At 42.7% G+C, this 15,229-nt stretch overlaps 1 protein-coding gene and 1 non-coding gene across 2 annotated transcripts; one reads left to right on the top strand and one right to left on the bottom strand.

Annotated features, from left to right (window-relative positions):
- Positions 1–5,103: 5,103 nt before the first annotated feature.
- On the bottom strand, positions 5,104–5,207 carry LOC122237467. Its single transcript, XR_006216081.1, has one exon. It is a non-coding gene; the product is annotated as a U6 spliceosomal RNA (small nuclear RNA).
- Positions 5,208–9,705: 4,498 nt separating this feature from the next.
- On the top strand, positions 9,706–12,409 carry DEFB115 (defensin beta 115). The gene is given in 2 exon segments (XM_042979718.1): positions 9,706–9,799; positions 12,152–12,409. Coding segments are annotated over 2 exon segments (333 nt in total). The 3' UTR covers positions 12,391–12,409.
- Positions 12,410–15,229: the final 2,820 nt, after the last annotated feature.

The raw sequence follows: 15,229 nt of genomic DNA, 5'->3' as shown, positions 1-15,229 counted from the left end.
ATTACTGTTTGAAAGCTTTTAAATTAGAAATCCAATTTCTTTAATGGCTATAGAACTAGTCAGGTGGTCTATTTCATCAAGATCGAGTTTAAATTGTTTTTGGTTTTTGAAGAATCGACCTATTTCTTCTAAGTTGTAAAATTTTTGAGTGAAAAATTTCTTGTGGTTTTCCCATCTTATTTATTATTATTATTATTTGTTTTAGATAAAGACAGCACACATGCTTGTGCAAACTAGAGAGGGGCAAAGGCAGAGGGAGAGAAAGGAGCAGGCTCCACACCTATTGGTGGGGGGGGGGTCATCATGGGGCTCGATCTCATGATTGTGAGATCATGATCTGAGCTGAAATCAAGAGGCATAGGCTCAACTGACTGAGCCACCTAGGCGCTCTTCTTTTCTTATCTTTTTTTTTTACACATTTATTTATTTTTGATAGAGCACAACCTGGGGAGGGGCAGAGAGAGAAGGAGACACAGAATCTGAAGCAGGCTCCAGGCTCCGAGCTGTCAGCACAGAGCCCGACACGGGGCTCAAACTCACAAACCCCGAGATCATGACCTGAGTCAAAGTTGGACGTTTAACCGACTGAGCCACCCAGGCGCCCCTCTTATCTTTTTTAATGGCTGTAGGATCTTAATGACATCAATGTTTCATTGTGGACATTGATGGTTTCTGAATTGCTTCCTTTTATCTTTGTCAATTTTGAAATTTGACTTAGTAATTTTACAGATTTTTTTTTGAGAATCAGCTTTCTGTTTATTTTTTTCTTTTTTTTTTTTGTTTTCAATTTTATTTTTCTCCTACTGTTCCCCTTATTATTTCCTTTCTTCTGCTTGCTTTGAGTTTATTTTGCTCTTCTTTTTCTAGTTTTGAGATAAGATCTTAGATTATAGAGATCTTTCTTTTTCTTTTTTTAATTAAAAAAATTTTTTTTTCTATTTTTATTTTAAGTAGGCTCCACACCCAGTGTGGGGCTTGAACTCACGACCCTGAGGTCAAGAGTCACATGCTCTACTGACTGAGCCGGCCAGGCACCCCTTTTTCTTTTTAACTGTAAGCATTTAGTGATAAAAACTTCCTTCTAATTGTCACTTTAGATGCAACCCACATATTTGGATATGACCTGTTAATTAGGAGGAAATGTGAAACACAAAAACATGCAAAAAGGTGTCGCACACATTAGGGTTTTATTCTTCTCATATGGTATAATGTCAAGGAATGCTATAAGACTTTCACACTGACATCAGGGACCAGGCAACATCTACCCTTTTTTTCACACCCTCCTAGCACATGCTTTTGGCCCATGATTATAAGACGGCTACCTCGCCTCCAGCAACATGACTGTGATTCAAGCAGAGGGAAGTGGCAGGACAAAAGCTAATGGGTAACCTGCCACTTGAATCTTTGCCCCGTCCCTCTGAAGTATCTTACAAGATCCCCCACCAAAAATATTCTGCTTAACATCACTGGCCATAATTGCATCACGTTTCACCACTCTGTGTTTGCCAGATTTGGAAACGTTGTTGACATGGGCGTGCCGCTGCACCTAAACTATCATCCAGACACAACAGGTCGTGCTAAGGAGCAAAGAGGCGGAAAGGCCCAGAGCGCACTCACTCCTCAGCAGATAGCACTAGGCACACGGAGTTCTCCAAGAATGACGGCATCCCTGTGGGGCCAAACTAACGATCCCGTTCTTGGAACATCAAGATCTAATCGCGCTGGCGGCCCGCAGGCACACGCCAAGCTCTGTGGAACATCACACTGGGTCAGGCGAGGAACCGCATGTTCAGACCACCCCCCGGGAGCAGAGCAGGCTGGAGACGTGGCAGACGGAAGAGCTCCGTGGACAGGTGATCAAGCGGAGCTCCTGAGAGTTCAGGAAGCTGAAGAATTTGGGCAACTGATACCAATCTGCAGCCCCTGGAACACACGGGGGCTTCTCAGAAAGCCTGTCATCTCAGGACACAGTATGTGGCCAGGCAACACTCTGAGCGTCGGTGACAAAGTATTCAGGGGCAAAGTTCTTTTATGCAAGTTGCCTATGGCCCTGCATGGTTGCATTTTCTTTCTCTGTCTCTTGGCATATCATTTAAACTTATTTTTACGTTGTTTTAAGTGCTTGACCTAGAGTTTTAGTTATATCTTTTTAAACGATCTAAGTCTGCTTAGAAACACCAAGAGTCTGTGTTCAGCCCTTTCAGCTGAAATCCACTGTTAACATACTGAAGGTTTTTTGGTATATTGGTACAATGTGGTAGAAGGAAAAAGATCTAAATTTTTCTGATTTTGTCCCATACTTTTACTGAGGCTGTGTCTCAGGGCTGTGACCTTCACCAGTATTTCTGTCCCCTTTCCCAGCATATACTCTTTTGCCCATCTGTTACTCCCTTCCCTGAGAACAGTGCCCCCAATGTATTTCCTTGAAGATATCTTCCCTGTCGCCTATTTTTTTCCTTAGATGAAATAAGTTTAGAGCAGGTTGGAGTGGGCAAGATACCTTTCTTTTTTTTTTATTTTTTAAAATGTTTATTCACTTTTTGGGGGGGGGATGGGGGGGAGGGAGAGACCATGAGTGGGAGAGACACAGAATTGGAAGCAGGCTCCAGGCTCTGAGCTGTCAGCAGAGATCCCGATCCGGGCTCGAACCCAACCAACTGTGAGATAATGACCTGAGCCCAAGTCGGACCCTTAACTGACTGAGCCACCCGGGCACCCCAATACCTTTCATCCGGGATAAAGTCTCGGAATTGCCTTCTGTGAAATTCTTTCTCCCTAGAGACTAGACCTTTGTTAAGAAGAAAGTCTTGAAGAGTGTTGGCATTGCCACTAGCCATATACTCACTGTGAGAGCCTGATTGTTTTAATTTATTTTCTGTCAAATTGCAGCTTTTCCTCAAAGTGTGGTAATCCTAGATTTCCTGTCCATACTTAATAGACAGAACAGAAATTGTGATTGTAAGCATTTTTTATGTGGTTAAGCCTATCCTCAATTAGCTTTTGATTTAAGATGTTTATGAATATAGAAAAACATATTTTTGGAATGCATGGCACTGAAATTTCCTGCTTTATTCTCTTTATAAAAGGTACATAAGCAGAAAGATGGAGTAATTTTTTATATGCAAATACAGCACCCAAGAATATTTATGCCAACCCAGGAGTTTAATAATAAGAATTCTTTTTTTTAAGTTTATTTATTTGAAAGAGAGAAAGAGCACGAGCCGGGGAGGGGCAGAGAGAGGGAGAGAGAGCCAAGCAGGCTCCTGTCAGCACAGAGCCTGACGCAGAGTTCTATCCCACAAACAGTGAAATCGTGACCTGAGCCAAGATCAAGAGTTGGACGCTCAACTGACTGAGACATCCATGTGCCCCATAATAATGAAAACTCTTTTTAAAAAAATTTTTTTTAATGTTTATTTATTTTTGACAGAGACAGAATGCAAGGGGGTTAGGGGCAGAGAGAGACGGAGACACAGAAGCAGAAGCAGGCTCCAGGCTCTGAGCTGTCAGCACAGAGCCCGACACAGGGCTCGAACTCACGAGCTGTGAGATCATGACCTGAGCCGAAGTCGGACGCTCAACCAACCGAGCCACCCAGGAGCCCCATAATGAAAATTCTAAAATGACATCCCTGTACCCTGTCTAGCAAGTAATGAGTTCACATTGTAGAAGGAAGAATAAGGTTCCAGTGATAAGATATAAGTGAGATACACCCTCATTTATTACAGAAGAAAATAGATGATAACTAATGTAGGCAAATTATAGTCATTAATTATTAAATAATAGCAGCAATTCAATATACCATTTTACCTTGTAGCATTAGTTTTCTGGAACATATATTGGATGATCTGTTTAGGACATATAGATTTTTTACATTTTTCTTCAAGTATCTTTGCACGTAAATCAAGGTAATCACTTTCTGATTTGGAAGCTAGTGAGCCTATCTATGTGAATTATTTGCTAAATCAAAAGCTAACAAAAAGAAACCTAGGTGGTAACAGGTCAAAGCAGTGAGCAGGGCCATAGGCAGCTTGCATAAAAGAACTTTGCCCCTGAATACTTTGTCACCGACGCTCAGAGTGTTGCCTGGCCACATACTGTGTCCTGAGATGACAGGCTTTCTGAGAAGCCCCCGTGTGTTCCAGGGGCTGCAGATTGGTATCAGTTGCCCAAATTCTTCAGCTTCCTGAACTCTCAGGAGCTCCGCTTGATCACCTGTCCACGGAGCTCTTCCGTCTGCCACGTCTCCAGCCTGCTCTGCTCCCGGGGGGTGGTCTGAACATGCGGTTCCTCACCTGACCCAGTGTGATGTTCCACAGAGCTTGGCGTGTGCCTGCGGGCCGCCAGCGCGATTAGATCTTGATGTTCCAAGAACGGGATCGTTAGTTTGGCCCCACAGGGATGCCGTCATTCTTGGAGAACTCCGTGTGCCTAGTGCTATCTGCTGAGGAGTGAGTGCGCTCTGGGCCTTTCCGCCTCTTTGCTCCTTAGCACGACCTGTTGTGTCTGGATGATAGTTTAGGTGCAGCGGCACGCCCATGTCAACAACGTTTCCAAATGTGGCAAACACAGAGTGGTGAAACGTGATGCAATTATGGCCAGTGATGTTAAGCAGAATATTTTTGGTGGGGGATCTTGTAAGATACTTCAGAGGGACGGGGCAAAGATTCAAGTGGCAGGTACCCATTAGCTTTTGTCCTGCCACTTCCCTTTGCTTGAATCACAGTCATGTTGCTGGAGGCGAGGTAGCCGTCTTATAATCATGGGTCAAAGTGATGAAAGAAAGAAAGAAATTGAAGACAGACATAAATGGAAAGATATCCTGCGTTCACAGACAGAAGGTGATATTGTCAAATATTGTGCAGCCACTGTGGAAAACAGTATGGTAGTTTCTCCCCCCAAAAATGAAAAATAGCACTCTCATATGATCCAGAAATCCCGCTGCTGGATATATAGCTGGATGAAATGAAATCATTCTATTGAAGAGATATTTGCATTCCCATGTTCTTCACAGTATTTACAATAGCCAAGGTGTGGAAATACCCCAAATGTATGTTGACGGTAGAATGGCTAAAGAAAGTGTGTATATATAAAAGTGGAATAATAATCAGACTTTTCTTCATGAATTTGTGTGTCATCCTCGTGCAGGGGCTGTGCTAATCTCTGTATCGTTCCAATTTTAATACATGTGCTGGTGAAGCGAGCACAATAATCAGCCTTTTAAAAGGAAGGAAGTCCTGCCATTTTTTGACAACGTGCGTGAACCCAGAAGACATTATGCTAAGTGAAATAAGCCAGATGAAAAAAAGAAAAATACCTCACCATCTTATTTACATGTGGGCTCTCAGGAGTCAGACTGTGTGGAGGGGGAAGTGGAGAGATGGTTTCAGGAGGTACAAAATTTGAATTATGCGAGATGAGTAAATTCTGAAGCTCTGTTGCACAACAACGTGACTATAGTTAACACTGTTGTATTATATACTGCAAATTTGCCAATGGACTGGATCTTAAATGTTGCCACCACAAAAAAGGTCAAAAAAGAAAACCGTAACTAGGTATGGTAATGAATAAAAAAAGATGGAAAGGATTAAAAGAGATCATAGACTGAAAGATGTTATTTGCCAACTGCATAGCCAACAAAGAACTCGAATAGAGTACATACACAACTCTCAAAATTCAACAATTAAAAATATTCCATTATCTTTGAGTAAATACCCAGAAGTGGCATTTCTGGATCATAGTGGCATTCCCACTAACAGTGTACAAGGATTCCTTTTTCTCCACATCCTCACCAACACTTGCTGCTTCTTGTCTTTTTGATTTTAGTTGTTCACAGGTGTGAGGTGATATCTCCTTGTGGTTTTTGATTTGCATTGTCCTACTGATGAGTGATGTTGAGCATGTTTTCGTGTGTCTGTTGGGCATTTGTGTGTCCTCTTTGGAAAAATGTCTGTTTGGGTCTTCTTCCCATTTTTAATTGGATTGTTATTTGTGTGTGTGTGTGTGTGTGTGTGTGTGTGTGTGTGTGTGTTGAGTTGTATAAGTTCTTAATATATTTTGGATATTAACCCAATTTGAAAAGATGTATGCACATCTATGTTTACTGCAGCCTTATTTACATTAGCCAAGATATGGAAGCAACCCAAGTGTCCATCAATAGATGAATGGAGAAAAAAGACGTGATATATGTATACACAATGGAATGGTACTCAGTTGTAAAAAGGAATGAGATCTTGGCATTTGCAACTACGTGAATGGACCTAAAGAGTATTATGCTAAGTGAAATAAGTCAGAGAAAGACAAGTACCATACAATTTCACTGATATGTGCAATTAAAGAAACCAAACAGGGGCGCCTGGGTGGCTCGGTCGGTTAAGCGTCTGACTTCGGCTCAGGTCATGATCTCACGGTCCGTGAGTTCAAGCCCCTGTCGGGCTCTGTGCTGACAGCTCAGAGCCTGGAGCCTGTTTCAGATTCTGTGTCTCCCTCTCTCTCTGCTCCTCCCCTGTTCATGCTCTGTGTCTCTCTGTCTCAAAAATAAATAAACGTTAAAAAAAAAAAAAGAAACCAAACAAATGAACAAACAAAGAAAAAGACACACAAAAATCGTCTCTTTGATACAGAGAACAAATTGTGGTTGCCAGAGGGGAGTTGGGGAGAAGTGGGTGAAATAGATAGAAAAAGGGGGGACTAAGAGGTACAAACTTCCAGTTACAGAATAAATAATTCATGGAGACAAACAGTACAGCATAGGTAATAGAGTCAGTAAGATCGTAATAACGTTGTTTGGTGACGGATGGTGACTTCACTTACCATGGTGAGCACTGGGTAATGTAGAGAATTGTTGAATCATTGTATTGTATACCTGAGACTGACATAACACTGTATGTTAGTTATGCTTCGATAAAAAAGTAAAGACATACTCCTCATAAGAAACACAAATATTCCATTTAGAAAATGGGCAAATGAACAGGGATTTCACCAAGGAGGATGGCATCTAAGTACAAGAAAAGATGATCAACATCAGTAGCAATTAGGGAAATGCAAATTAACACCAGCAGGAGATACTACACATTATCCGTTAGAACAGATAGCATTTAAAACCATGGCAATACCAAATGCTGATGAGGAGAGACTGAATCTCTCATACGTTGTTGGCGAGAATGTTAAATGGTGCAGGCACTCTGAAAAATAGTTTGGCAATTTTTTTTTTTTTTAAAGCTAGCACTCACCCCCTAGGCATTTATCCAGAGAAATGAAAACTTTTGTCCACAGAAAAATCTGTACACAAATATTTATATCAGCTTTGTTTGTAATAACCAAAATCTGTAAACAGCCAAATGTTCTATAACTGTGGTACATCCGTACCATGGAATACTACACAGTGACAGAAGAAACAACTATTGATAGATGCAGTGATCTCACAAGGTTGTGTACTGTATGATTCCATGTATATAACATTCTCAAAATGACAAAATTAGAACAATGGAGAATATCTTGTTAGTTGCCGTCGGTTAGGGATGTTGGGGAAGTAGGGAGCTAGGTAGCACAAGGAAGATCTTTGTGGTGATCGAACAGTTCCGCATATTGATTGCTTACACTAAACAATGCCTGTGATAGAATGACGTAGAAATATACATAAACATTGCACCAGTGTCAGTTTCCTTGTTTTGACATTGTGCTGTAGTTATTCAAAACAACATTTGGGGAAACTATGCAAAGGCTACACAGGATTTCTTTACTGTCTTTGCAACTCCCTCTTAATCTATAATAATTTCAAGATAAGATTTACATTAAACTAAAAAATGAAGACAGAGCCAGAAGATGTATGTGTTTGGTGAGACATTTTCCCCTGGTTGCAAGGAGCAATGGATTTGGAGTCATTTGGGACTTCATGGCTTACCAACTGTGTGGCCTTAAGAAAGTCATTTGACCTTTCTGAGCTTGAGTTCTATTGCAGAGAATGGTCTTTATCAATTTCCTAGCCCAAACTTTAGTCATTTGTGTATCTTCTTACAAACTTAACAACCTGCCATATTATCTACAGGCTGTAGTGTTACGTATTTGTCGTCTCCCACCCCCATCAGAATGCAAGAATTTGCTTTCTTCTTCTCTCAGAACTCTGTCTAGTACAGAGATTCACACCAGCCAGTTCACCAGTCCTCCCTGCAGGACCTGAGAGAAGTGGTCAGGCAGACTCCGTATGTAGCATTTGGACACCAGGAACCACCCCATCTCCCAGACAGTCAGTCCGACCAGTTTCAGATGGTTCTAATCATCAGAGGTCTGTCCAATTAGTGAAAACCTGCCCCGCTGCTGTTTCCAGCCAAGACTTCTGGTTCTGCCCTCTAGGCCTGCATAGAACATGTCTTTCAGAAGATAGTGACCCTACTTCTCATCCACCCATCACTGCTTTTCACGTTAATAGATCCCTCCTTCCATCGCTATTCAGGCATAATCCCCCCAGGGTAATAGAAAGAACATGTGCTCTTGAAACAAGTAAGCCAGACCCGAATCCAGACCTCACTCCTAAGCACTGTGTAACCCTGGGCAAATGACATTTGCCTATCGGGATCCTGTGAGGATTCTAGGGGCTCATGTATGGAAAGTGCTTACGATGGCTACTGAAAGACAGTAAGGCTTCAGTGGATGGCTTCACGCTCACTGCTTTTCGTGGAGAAGGGACTACTTGGATATCAAGGGCAAAACAGGTCTCCTGATATGCACCAGGCTGTCCCTGATACCTGCAACTGAAAGAAGAAGAGAGTAGACTGGAAGAGCCCTCGGCCCATCAAAAGGTGTAAAATGACTATACCACAGACTAAGGACTCCAAAAAGAAAACCCAGTGGACTCACAGACACACTTACTGATGGAGCCCAGGCAGTCTCCCCTTTTTGTTGGAGAATCTGGCGAGGGGGGAGGGTAGGTATTTTTGCTGTACTCTTTGATGGCTGAAGTCTAAGAAAGTCGCAGAAGGAGCCAGTATTAAGGATGTGGAGTGGGAAATAAGGAGTAAAGGCATAGTTAAAGAGTTGGATGTTGGGCTGGGTTAGGAGGGTCTTAGTCTGGTTTTTTTCTTGCCCGCAGTATGACCCGAGGCAAACATCTTCCACTCTCTGAGGCTGCATTTAAATAGCTGAGAAATGCCAGTTCTAAGATCTATCAGGGTATGAGTGAATACCAACATGCATTCATTAATTCATTGTTTTCAACAAACGTGCATTGGACCCTCTGGATATACAGAAATTATAGCCAGTCCCTACCTTCAGGGGCTCACTGTCAAAAGTTGCCTTTGACAATGTCAGTCTGATGGGGGAGATGAACTAGAAAAATCCTTAGTCCCGACTCAACATGAAAAACATTATGGCAGAAAGAAGGAAGCAGAAAGGCTGTGAGAACATAAGGGAGGAGGCTCCATTGCCCAAGGAGAGGAGCTTGAAAGGCTTCTTGGAAAGTGGGTCCATTCTCTCCACAGTGTCACAGACTCGTGACAGACTTCTAGGTCCTCTGCTAATTAATGCCTTCCGCCTTCCCAGATGATGTCTCGAGAAGGGCTCTGAACATTGGATCGTCGATTTATGTTGCTAACCCACAAGCTGACGGGTGGTGGGGCGGTCTGCCCTTCTCTGATTTATTGGCCATGACTCAGCCTCACCCAAGACAATAAAATCCGAGTGAAGACCAACCTTTCCTGGCACATCAGTATGCTGCCGGATCGTTCCTCTTCCCTCTCAGGATACATTAAACTCTTGTTCCTGGCCTTACCTGTCCTTGTGCTCCTGGCTTAGGCTTCCCCAGGTAACCAGACCATGGAGAGGAGGGAAAAGGGAGTGAGAATGGGGTTCTACGCATAGAATTATTGAAAAACTGATCATGTGCGGCCGTGAAGACAATCTACAGAGATAACTGAGATGTAGTGAAAAGCCTTGGTATAGTGACTACGTCCCATAATAAGGGTGGTCTGTCACTTCCGACCATTATGGTGTTTTTCATGATGGCAAATATGGGCGGAGCCCAAGGTTTCTCATATGATGTCCCTTCCGTATGTAGAAGCAACTGCAGCATCCCTGGTGTCCTTAATATCCTTGTCCCAAATGTCAACGGGGTCTCATCCCAGGTGTCTCTCACTCCAACCTACTTTCAATTGCTACTGCCTCTGATAATAACAGGTCCCATTACTTTGCTTCTCCATTGTTATGTGGATTTGAACGTTCCTTTAAAGCAGTCAGGAGAGGTATCTTGCTCTTGTCTTAGAATACGTGTAGTGAAAAATTTGTAGGTTGACGCCCGATATCTGGAGTTTTGCAAAAACAGGCTCAAGGCGTGGAGCTGGGGTTAAGGCAGGTGATTCTGGATTCCAGACTGAACATGGCCGTAGCTCTAACAATACGATAGATTTTATGACTGAGCAGTGAAGAACTTTCTGACGGAAATATTTTCTGCTTAAGCTTCCTGGGGATTCTAAAGTTTATTGTTTTTTCATGTTTGTCCTTGAGAGGGGCACCTAGGTGGCTCAGTCGGTTAAGCATCCGACTTCGGCTAGGTCATGATCTCACGGCGCATGAGTTTGAGCCCCGTGAGGGGCTCTGTGCTGACAGCTTAGAGCCTGGAGCCTGCTTTGGATTCTGTGTATCTCTCTCTCTGCCCCTATCCACCCCCCCCCCCCCACCGCCGGCTCTCTCTGTCTCTCAAAAATAAGTAAACGTTAAAAAAAAATTAAAAACCACAAACTTTAATGATTATCCTTGGGCGGGGCGGGGGGGGGTGGCAGAGAGAGGGAGACACAGAATCCGAAGCAGGCTCCAGTCTCTGAGCTGTCAGCATAGAGCTAGATGCGGAGCTCGAGCTCGAACTCACAAACCACAAGATCATGACCTAAGCCAAGTCGGACGCTTAACCGACTGAGCCACCCAGGCACCCCTAAAGGTATTTTTTAATGTTTATTTATTTTTGAGAGACAGAGAGAGAGCACGCAAGCAAGCAAACAAGAGCAAGAGGGGCAGAGAGAGAGGCAGACAGAGGATCTGAAGCGGGTATGCCCTGACAGCAGAGAGCTCTATGCAGGGCTTGAACTCACCAACCATGAGATCATGACTTGAGCCCAAGTGGGATGCTTAGCTGACTGAGCCACCCAGACGTCCCTAAAGTTTATGATTTTTATTTTCATGATTTCCTTTTGGATTATTGCTGCTAGAAGCTGCACCCTCTCTTGGATCAGCTTTTCAAACTGAAAATCTTTGTCAATCACTGAGTTGTTCTAGAAGCAAAAGAAGGTAATTCTGGGCTAATACTGAGTTGGTTTCAGCCTGCTTTAAACTCTAGTGAGGGCTAATTGGTCTTGGGGAGGGAATTAGAGCTGCAAAAGACATTTTGGGGAAAGAATTTACACGTTGATTCATGGAATCAGAGTCATCTTAATTCTGATTTTTCCATTCTGAACATCCAAGTGAGAAAGAGAGACTTGGGAATTATCTTCCAGGAGGGGAGTTTGGGGAAAAACACAAATAGAGGTAATCAAGATACTATGATCTCTCAAAGGAACCCAGGGTGTTGGGAAGTTGGGTGTGTACTCTGTGTTTTATAGATCCAGATAAGGTCGAGCCACAATGTCACCTAAGTGCAGAGTTTTACACCATCCAGAATATCAGCCTGCAGGTCGGCAATATACACTGATCTTTCAATGTTCAAAGCCCTGTTCTAGGGCGTCATTTGGGTCACGCACCTGGAACAGTGCCTGGGACACGCTCTGGTGTTCAACAAAGCACTGTTGAGTGAATAATGAACAGAGTGGGGCAAAAAACAGGAAATTAAAGGTATAGGTCCATTCCTTGGCAGGCACCTAGATTTGGGGACAAGGAGGAACGAGTGTTGGTGAGACTGAAAAACGACAAGTGAAAACATCACAAGTACAGAAATAAAGTCCAGTTAGAGCTGGTTGAAGGAAGGGAGATAACTACTCTTATCTTGTACATGTCGCGACCAGTATTAAGCATTTCTACGTGGACAGACTTATTTAATTTTCCCAAGAATGCCATTACATTTCAGTAGTTCATTCTAACCATTATTACTATAATACTAACATCCTTAGTCGAATAGTCTCTACTCTTTTTCATGTATTTTGTTTATTCATCTTTTTGTTTATTTTGATAGCTGGATGGGTCAAAAGGTGCAGTTATAGAATTGGCAGATGCAGGCAATCTTGCAAAGAAAATGAGAAGAAGAAAGAAAAATGTGGGCCAAAAAGAATTTGCTGCATCCCTGATGGAAAGCACATATCCTTAAACCCTTATGAGAAACAACAGATAAGATGTCAGTTTAAGGCAAGAACAACTCAACATGCACCAACTCCTGACGTAAGACTTTTAACAGCCAGAATAATGAGTCAGTAAAGGACCTACATGGTCCCTAGCTCCTTAGACACCTGCTGGGTCTTCACATAATCCATTAAAGAAAATATGCTCATTCCAGCTCTCTTTCCGTCCTGCCTCTCTAGTCCTCTGTAGCCTGATATCTCTAGGTTGTCCCAGGGTTTGACTGATATTACTGGTTCTCACTGTAAGACAGTCTTATAGGATCTAGATTCTGAATTCCTAAGCCTCTGACCAGGCGCTGCTACGTCCCTCAACATGGAAGTTTTCCAGGCTAACACAGCTTCCATCTGAGCCACACATTCTTATCTAACGCCTCATCCTAGACTCTTGAGGTAGGTCAGTGTGTTTGGTCCAGAGGTCTTCTTTTGCCTCTTTAGCTCAAGGTTTAGCCCAAGATTCTGCCTCATGGGCTCACTCTTGGAATTTATCCCTTACCCCAGTTCCCTAATCGCACTTGGCTTTCCAAAGATTGGCGTGCCCTCTGACTGGGAAACAACCATTGCCACCCTACCCAAATGAAAGGGGCAAATAGTAAAACAAAACAAAACACACACACACAAACAACCAGTACCCCCAAAACAAAAAAAACAACCCCCCGAATCCTCAACATTTACTGAGAACTTATGGGTGCAAGGCCTTGTCCTAAGCATGTTACATACATAGTCTCCTTTTGTCCTAACAGCTCCATGAGGTTAACAGCGTAGTTTTATGTCTCTTTGCCAGAAGAGGAAACCAAGTCACAGAGAGTTTAAGCGACTTGCCCCAGGTACCGTTGACCACTGAGCTAATAGTTCAGTAGCAGGATTTTGAACCCATGATGCCCGAGTTTAGACATTATGCTTCTTCCCAGTGGAAAATCATTACTGCAGCACCCAGAACCCAACCTCTTTAATGTGGAAGGTGTGGCGGAAGGCAAGGACTTGTGAGCCTCCTTGTGGTTAAAATGTGTAACAAATCCAGCCCTAACTTGCATATCCAGGCACAAATAGAAATGATCCCGAGTTGCAGTTAAGGAAGGAGTTGTTCCCACTTAGCAGTCTTAGTTCAGAGGCCAATGGATCTGGATCTCCGCTTACTTAGGCACAGAGATGCCAAATAATATTTAAACTTTAACCCAGACCACACCAACGGCTGCAGAAAAGCCTTAGAAGCCACCTGTTCTTGTACACGTTTTTCTGCATTTTTGGCTAGAGCAATTATGCCTACAAACGGACGCAGGTGTCAGAGGGTTGTATAAACATGCCTCCAGACCATAGTCCCAAAGAAGTGAAAAGGGTGCAGCGGAAATTCAGATGCACTAATAGGATGTGACTGTATCTATCCCCTTACTACTCTGAGCCTCCTTTTGCCCACTCCCAAAATGAAAGTGTTGGACTAGGTAATAAACTCCATAAGCCTTTCAACTCCCAAAGCCTTCTTTATTCTTCACATTATGGTAAAAATCCACTCTCTGGATCCATGACTTCAGATTCCACTTTAGAAAGCAAAGGCATGGAGGATGACAAGACGGAGAAACAGGAAATTGGCCTCAACCTAAGTATTCAAACCATAATCCTAAAATATATCTTAGTTATCTTCTCGTTCCTCACTGCCCCCTACACATCACGTCGGCTACAAAGACCTTCCAAGGCTGCCTCCATAGCACCTGTTTTCCATCCCGGCCTCTGCTATTCCCATTCAGCCATCATCTTTTCTTGCCCATTGTTACTGGCTGACTGTGTCCCCTCAAATTCATATGGTCAAGTCTTAATCCCCAGTATCTCAGAACATGACCACATTTGGAGATAGAGTCTAAATTTAAAGAAGCAATTAAATAAAGACAAAATCATTAGGCTGAACCCTAATCCAATATGACTGGCATTCTTATAAGAAGAGGAGGTGAGGACACAGAAGACAAACCACGTGAAGACACAGGGAGAAGATAGCCATCTACAGGTCAAGGAACAAGGCCTCAGAGGAAGTCAACTCTGCTGACACCTTGACCGTGGACTTTTTAGCTTCCAGAATTGTGAGAAAATAAATGTCTGTTGTTTAAGCCACTCAGCCTGTGATACTTTGTTGTATTAATACAACATACATACACATACACATACTTTGAAGTATTAATACACATACTGTAACGCTTATATCCCACTTGTCTTTTGGTCTCCCATCATCACTTTGACTCCCTCCATTGTTTCCATATAGTTGCCAGTGGATCATTTCTAAAACCCAAATCTGAAATTTTTATTTTTCCTTTCAAACTCTTCAAAAGCTGTATGATGATTACACAGTTCTATACTTCCTTTGTGATAATCCCTGTTCACCTCAAACTCTCCCTTTCCATTCCCACCATGGACCTCACAAGCAACTTGTGTTCTTTGAAATTAATGTTTCTCACCCTTTTTTTTCTCCCTCTCTCTCCTTTTTTTTAATGTTTATTTATTCACGTTGAGAGAGAGAGGGAGAGAGAAAGAGAACTCAAGCAGGCTCCATGCTATCAGGGCAGGGCCCGATGCAGGGCTCAATCCCATGAACCCTTAGGTCATGACCTGAGCTGAAATCAAGACTCAGACACTCAGCCGAATGAGCCACCCAGGCACCCCCTCACCCTTTTTAAAAATAGGCTTCCCCTTTTGCTGAGAAGCTTCTTCTTGCCAGACAAACATGCTTCTCTGTAAGTAACACCTAAACAATACTTCTACCTGCCCTAAGCCATGTATATTCTTTCTTTCCTCGCCACCAGAAGGGTCCTTTTATTTATTTACCTTAAATTTTTTTACAAATAAAATTTGCTTATATTTAAGGCGTATAATGTGGTGATTTGATATATGAACACACAATCTAGTTAATTTAACATGCTTATCACCTCAAATAG

This window comes from Panthera tigris, chromosome A3 (assembly GCF_018350195.1).
Source record: "Panthera tigris isolate Pti1 chromosome A3, P.tigris_Pti1_mat1.1, whole genome shotgun sequence".
Classification (NCBI taxonomy): Eukaryota; Metazoa; Chordata; class Mammalia; order Carnivora; family Felidae; genus Panthera; species Panthera tigris.
This window is presented reverse-complemented; position numbering and strand designations above follow the sequence as displayed.